The sequence below is a fragment of the Impatiens glandulifera genome, chromosome 1, assembly GCF_907164915.1.
Source record: "Impatiens glandulifera chromosome 1, dImpGla2.1, whole genome shotgun sequence".
Classification (NCBI taxonomy): Eukaryota; Viridiplantae; Streptophyta; class Magnoliopsida; order Ericales; family Balsaminaceae; genus Impatiens; species Impatiens glandulifera.
In genome coordinates, this window is record NC_061862.1 from 151103196 (window position 1) to 151110975 (window position 7780).

The 7780-nt window shown below is 37.1% G+C and overlaps 1 protein-coding gene across 1 annotated transcript; it reads left to right on the forward strand.

Annotated features, from left to right (window-relative positions):
- Positions 1–315: 315 nt before the first annotated feature.
- On the forward strand, positions 316–6926 carry LOC124920148 (ethylene-insensitive protein 2). The gene is made up of 8 exons (XM_047460565.1): positions 316–504; positions 1127–1808; positions 2349–2435; positions 2549–2659; positions 2749–2961; positions 3155–3340; positions 3429–6053; positions 6169–6926. Exons 2-8 carry the CDS (start codon positions 1560–1562, stop codon positions 6592–6594), a joined length of 3897 nt encoding a protein of 1298 aa, XP_047316521.1. The 5' UTR covers positions 316–504; positions 1127–1559; the 3' UTR covers positions 6595–6926.
- The last annotated feature ends 854 nt before the right edge of the window (positions 6927–7780 follow it).

A 7780-nucleotide genomic window follows, 5' to 3' on the forward strand; every position in this document is an offset into this window, starting at 1 on the left:
AATGTACAGAAGGCAAGATAAAAGTGGGGGGAAAACGTTGACGGTCTTTTAGCTTTCACAGGTGCCTAACTTTCCCTCACGTTAGGTCTCGTTTGATCTTTAAATAATTTCAAAACCCAAATAAATAATCACAAAAAAGTACAGTTCAACTTCATTTATTTTTTCATATCTTCATTTAATACTATCAACTGAATATTCATTAAATGTGGACCCATCTCATTTCAATAATACTAATATTATATATATTTCTCTTCAAATCTCAAACCAAACCATCCCTTAACAAAAAAAATAAATAAAAACTTATCTCATCTTTTCATTTTTTCTCTCTCCTCTCTCTAGTACAGAGGCAGCTCAAGAAACAAAGCTGAATCTCTCTCTCTCTATATGATAAATCACTTTCTCTCACTAGAAGTTATAATCCACGCTCGTCTTCATAAAGGAGGTCTGATCTACTGCCTGCGAAGAACTACTGGATAAACCAAAAAGGGAACATCTCTCAGGAAGGTAAGCATAAGTACTTTTGGAAACCCTAATTTATTGATTGATTGATTGATTCATTGATTGATGTAGCTAAACAAGCTATTTTATCAGATTCGTACACTAGATTCTTTAGTTATTTCAGTAGATTCGTGCATGTAACTAGTTGATTGAATGTATCATCATATTCTCATTCCTCTATCAATGAACTGCAGATCCATGTTATAAGCTCTTGATAACCGTTTCTTTATCTTTTTAGACTCTGTTTCCACTTTCCATAGTTGACATTAATAATCGATTCTAAAGCTACTGTGTTAGTGGTTTCTCTCTTACATTTCCATGTTTGTCGGCTACAGTGATTTTTTCTCATTGTAAGTGAAGGAACTGAGATCTACTGGATAGTACTTATAAAGAATCACATATAGTTTTCTTTCGATTGTCTCTTAACAGGAGTTTTTTTTTTTGGAAAATTCATTGATGAAGGGCATACTCATAATTGTTGTCCTTTTTCATGGATCTTCATAATGGATTACGTGGCATACTCATAATTGTTTGTTAAATTGTCGATTTGCTTATGTTATGTTTATTATTATGATGCGTCTTTGGATGATTTCATAACATTTGCATTTCCTCTAATTTGTAGAAATAGGATCTGGATGGTGCAATGCAGTTTGGTGGGTAAGGATTTGGATTTGACTAATTTCAGTGAAATTGAAAATCAATTGTTTGAGGTAAAAGCTGCAGTGATAATAATAAATACATGGAACAAGGCTACCTCAGAAGGAAGGTGGTCTTGATTTTGGGTGTAATCAGTGTTGAAGTTATACTATCACAACAGTTGTTATGTGAATAGCTGTGATGTAATATATTGGATTAAACTAATATTTGGTGATTCTTCTTTGTGGACTTGCTTTCAACAAGCTATCGCTCGCGTTAGCATTTGGTTGTTCACTTTAAGTACAATATAATGCAATCAAGTAATGTAATGAGCATAATTGTCATTGGGACAGTTTCAAGCACTTGAAAGAGTTCTGGTTGTTTTGGACTGTTGCATTGATTGTGTTTTGCACTTTACAAGCTAGATGGACGAGAAGGACTTGACTCCTAATCATCCTCCAAAGATGAACCAGCGCCTACTTACTGCTGTTGTTCCTGTGCTTCTAATTTCAATTGGCTATGTTGACCCTGGAAAGTGGGCTGCAGCAGTTGAGGGAGGACCCCATTTTGGATTTGATCTCTTAGTAGTTGTACTTGCTTTCAGTTTTGCTGCTGCGTTGTGTCAGTACTTGTCGGTTTATGTTGCTGTGATCACTGAAAAAAATCTTGCCCAGGTATTTCTAGATTCATTGTAGCATAAATTTAGCAAGTATCTGAAATGTGGGAGTAGCATTTGTTATGTCAGAACCACATAAATAGTTGCATTAGAGTCTGTACTTTCTTATCTTGGTTTTATGGGTGGTGAGTTTGGTCTTACATTCACCAGCTTATTGCTAGTGTAAAGACGTTTGTCATTTTTCATGAAGATTATGTCCAAATAAATGATCAGGAAACATTCTTGTTGATTATTGAATTTTCTTCCTATCCTTTGGCATTTATCATGGCTTATGAACTCCTTAGTTTAGTTCCAATCAATTCCCTATAATTTTATGTTTGCTGTTCAAGATGGAGGAACACATTCAGTAAACTCTTGACATGAAAATAGATTTTTGGATTTATCTGAATGTGTTCCTCCATCTTGAACATTTTAGTTCACTTTTATATGGTTAGCGTCCTATGTTGTTTATTCATTCCATCCCATTTCCATTATCTTAGTCTAAAGTAATGTACAGGTAACTGACTTGTTATTTATTGTTTTCTTGTGGATGTTTAAGATATGCAGCGAAGAGTATGATACTGGCACACGCATATGCTTGGGAATTTTAACTGAGCTGTCAATGATTGCTTTGGACCTCACGATGGTACCTATTTTATTTTTAATCTCTGTTCTCCTAATTACCTCCTTTTTGTTACTTCATATTCCTATACTGTTATCATCTGAAGAAAATTCGTTTGATTGTTCAATTTTGTGTAGATACTTGGCACTGCACATTGTTTGAACATGCTGCTTGGTATGGACCTCTTCAATTGCGTGTTTTTGACAGTCATAGATGCTCTCATATATCCAGTTTTTGCGAATTTCCTGGTAGGCCTGAGAACTTGCACTTAGAATCTCTTAATGACATGTATTATAAGATTGGCTATCATATAGCTTATAAAATACATCTGTTTCAGGATAATAGGAGGGAAAAATTTGTTTGCATATGGACAGCAAGTTTCATATTGCTGTTCTATGTTTTTGGTGTGCTGTTTAGTCAGCAAGAGGCCACTATCCAATCAAATGGGATGTTGACGAAGTTAACTGGAGAAAGTGCATTCGTATTGATGAGTCTTCTTGGAGCAAGTATTATGCCTCACAATATTTACCTACATTCTTCTATTGTACAGGTCTCACTCTCTCTTTGTGTCTATATTTTATATTATTCAATATCTTCCCCTGGCATTTTCTTCTTTGAGTTTCTTTTGTTGTTTCTGCCATCTGGTGTATGATGTAATTGCCTGCGCACATATTCTGATGACTCCTATGAGTTGAATTTGAATATGTATTGATAAAACTGTTACCATGTTTTGATTGTCACAGCAAGATCTTGTGCCGGGGAACATTTCAAAGGAACAATCTTGTCATGATCATCTTTTTGCTGTTATATGCATCTTCAGTGGCATTTTTCTGGTGAATTGTATGTTGATGAACTCCTCAGCAAATGCTTTCTTCAGTACAGGCCTAGTTATGTCCACTTTTCAAGATGCATTGTCACTAATGGATCAGGTTTGAATGTCACATATGATTCCTCTCACCATAGCCATTATAATTTATAATGTGCATCTGTACTGACTGATTCCATTACATAATGCAGGCTTTTAGAAGTTCAATGGCACTGTTTGTCTTTCTGGTGATTCTGCATCTATCCAACCAAATTACTGCATTAACGTGGAATCTTGGTAGACAAGCAGTTTTGAGTGAATTCTTCAAGACAGATATTCCGGGCTGGCTTCACCATACAACCATCAGAATTGTGGCCCTAATTCCAGCCCTTTACTGTGTTTGGAGTTCTGGAGCTGAAGGAATTTATCAACTCCTAATTTTCACTCAAGTAGTAGTTGCTCTTGTGCTTCCATCCTCCGTTATCCCCCTGTTCCGCGTGGCGTCATCAAGATCCATAATGGGTGCCAACAAGATATCTCCAGGCGTTGAATTCCTAGTTCTTGTCACGTTTGTGGGAATGCTTGGCCTAAAGATCATATTTCTGGTGGAGATGATATTTGGAAATAGCGACTGGGTGGGGAACTTAAGGTGGAATATTGGCAGCAATGCATTTGCTTCCTACACTATTCTTCTTGTTGCCGCCTGTATGTCACTGTGTATGATGCTTTGGCTGGCTGCTACACCTCTAAAATCTGCTAGTACCAGGCTAGAGCCTCAGATATTATGGGACTTGGACACAAGAGATGATTCTGTACGTGATTCGTTTGTGCAGAGAGATGAACCTTTCAGCGAAATTGGTTATAATAAAATGGAATACATTCGAAATCAAGGATCAATATTAGCGGAGGGAATGGGAAATACTATGGAGGGACATTCTAGTGGGTCCATAATCAATAATGCTGCAAACTTGCCAGAACTGCTATTAAATAACAGCAGAATGCTTCCTTTAACTACTATTGAAGAGAGTACCAATGTTGTTACATTCCCTACTTCTCAAATTCATTCAGAGCAACCAACTACTACTGTAGAAAAGGTACTCTGCTCAGCTACCTGTAATGATAGGCCTTCTGTTGAGTTGCAACATGCTAGTGACTTGAGAGTCGAACCGGAAGATTTGGTGGAAAAGACTGTGAGAATAGAAGGGGATACACCTGGTGTGAAGGATGATGAAGAATCTATTGAGCCTCAAGAGACAACAAAAGGATTGCCTGAAAACAACCAAACATTTGTTTCTGAAGGTCCAGGATCTTACAGGAGCATGAGTGGAAAAAATGAAGAAAGTGGGAGTGGTGCTGGAAGTCTTTCAAGACTAGCAGGTTTGGGTCGTGCTGCAAGACGTCAACTAGCTATAATTCTTGACGAGTTCTGGGGACAGTTATATGACTTCCATGGGCAAGCTACAGAAGAAGCGAAGGCTAAGAAGTTAGATGGGTTAATTGGGGCGGATTCAAAACCTGGTCTAAATTCTTCTGCCACGCCATTCCTGAAAGCGGAGACTAACTTGGAGGATATCTGCGGTTACAATGCATCTCTCAAGAACATAGGTATGTATAACTCACCCAATCTCCATGGACTACAGAATACAGATTCAGCTAATTATGGGATTCCAAGGGGAGGAGCATCGTCAGCTTTCTGGTCCAGCAACTCCAGTCGTGCATTATTAGATCAGTATGTGCAAAGTTCTAGCTACGGCGGTGCCGACCCTGGTGAAAGGCGGTATTCTAGTTTGCGATTACCTCCATCTTTCGATAGCAATGACCATCAGCCAGCAACAGTACATGGTTACCAAATTCAACAATTAAGCCGGCTTGCTAAAGAGAGAGGTCCAGATTTTCTGACCGGACAAATGGAGGCACAAACTCCAAAGTCTCCATCTTTCTCAGGTTATAGGGATCCACTTGCTCCTTCTTCAGGCAGGAAAGCTGTTCCAACTGCAGTGAGCTCCAAGGCACCACCAGGTTTCTCTATGGCACAGAGAAATAAGGCTGAAAGATCGTTCAAAGACCAATCTGCAAATGTGGAGAATCAAGATACTTCGGTGAACACAAAGAAATATCATAGCCTACCTGACATATCAGGACTCTCTCTTCCATATCGAACTCAGCAGGACAGATATGTTGGGTATGGATCGTCTTTGTATTACCCATCATCAATGAAGGCCAGTGGCCCTTTAACCTTTGATGAGCTCTCTCCTTCAAGAACAAATACAGGAGGAGGAGTATCAATGTGGTCAAGACAGCCCTATGAGCATTTCTCTCCACCGGCTACTACTAGAAACCATGCTGCTTATAATGGTGGTGGTGGTGGTGGGATTGTTGGGGATGGGCAGAGTTCGCTTAGTCGAGAAAATATGGAATTGAAATTACTTCAGTCTTTCAGACAATGTATTATAAAGCTATTGAAACTGGAGGGATCTGATTGGTTGTTTAAACAGAACGATGGGGCGGATGAGGATCTTATAGACCGCGTGGCTGCAAGGGAGAGATTCCTTTATGAAGCTGAAACAAGGGAGATGGGTCGATCATCATCATCATCTGTTAATATTGGAGATGGTCAATATTCCTCGTTTGACAACAGGAAGCATCATGTTGAAGAAATGGAACATACAAAACTTATGGTTTCCTCTGTCCCTCATTGTGGAGAAGGCTGCGTCTGGCGAGTGGATCTGATAATAAGCTTTGGGGTGTGGTGTATTCATCGTATTCTTGACCTGTCACTCATGGAGAGTAGACCCGAGCTATGGGGAAAATACACTTATGTCCTCAACCGACTCCAGGTAACAATTGAATAATTAATTTTCAGTTTTATCAATTGAGATGAAGTGATATATCTTGTTCCTTGACTGTCTGTCTGTCTATGTTTACTACTACTACTACTACTACAATGAACAGGGGATTATCAATCCAGCTTTTGGTATGCCACGTTCTCCACTGACACCTTGCATCTGCCTACAAATTGCGGCGGGTCAGCAGCAACATTTACAAAGTCGAGCAAACCCACCAGCAATTTCAAACGGGAGCTTACCTCCACCTGCAGCTAAACTTGGGAGGGGAGGGAAATGCACAACAGCAGCAATGCTGGTGGAAATGATAAAGGATGTTGAGATTGCAATATCGTGCAGAAAAGGTCGATCTGGTACAGCAGCTGGAGATGTGGCTTTCCCAAAAGGGAAGGAGAATCTGGCGTCTGTTCTCAAACGCTACAAGCGTAGGTTATCCAACAAAACAGCAGTTGAGGTTGTTGCTGCTGCTGGTGGTAATTCACGTCGGGCTGTTGCTGCTGCTCCTTCCGTGTCGGTCCCTAATTACGGTTTGTGACCAAAAGTGGATTGTGGGTAGACTTACTCTGTCTCTATCTCTACCTCGAGCTCTTGTATGTTTAATTTGCATATGTACCCGATCCATACATAGGATATAGACGACGACTTTGGCTTTGTGTAATTTGTAGCAGAATTGAAAAAATAGTGCTAGTAGAGAAAAAAAGAAGGTATCTCTCTTTCTCAACACAAACTGTCAAATAATATGCCCGTTTGTGTAGTATTTATTTACGTGGGAATATGTGTTAATATTGACTTGTACTTCCTCACTAAATGGAATGTTTATTATTATGATAAAATGAGAGAAATTATTGAGTGCAATTTTATCATTAATCCATCTCAATTTTTTGTCATTTAAAACTTTTGGAATTTTATGTACATGTTATCAAAATCAAATAAATTAGAATATTTGTGATTTTTTCTCTTCTTTTTCTTTCTTTTTCTTTCATTTTATTAAGAAAAGACTTCGTTTTGTCATACGATACTTGAATTGATTTCTTTATTTTGGACAATGTTTAGTAGTTGGATCTTTTAATATAGAAACTTACAATAAAATAAAATAATCAATTATTAATTTTCCTTTTTAAAAAATCGGAGTTGAAATAATATTTATATGTCCTTAACAATATATAAATATTATTAATGTATTTAATTAAAATAAAATTATACAAACAATATTACGAAAAAAGTGAAAAGAACTTTTTTTAAGTAATATAAGAATAAAACTATTTGAGTAGTGTTTTAAAAAATAAAATCGACTTTTTTCGATCTTGCAACTGATGTAGAAGTGGATGCTGAAGCCTTTATCATGTTATTGCTATTTCATAACTCTTGATAATTTAGAAATTAAAGTTTGGGTGACTTTAAAAAAAATTGGAATTGTTTGAATTTTGTTTGAAAAATTATGAATGAAATTGTTAAATTCTAATAGATTTTTCCTTATTTTTAAGAACTAAAAAATAGACATTGAATTAAATTATTTTTTTAGAAAAATAGAAGTATGTCACATTCTTTAAAGTAATTCTATTTATTTATTAGTTTTTCTTTGGGTGTGTTTGAACCGACCTTAACCCATAATGTTACATTTTTAAAGTAATTTTATTTATTTATTAATTTTTCTTTGGATGACCTTCGCCCCTATTGTATATCCCGTCTTAATTGTGGCCCTCTTTCTTATTTTCCATATT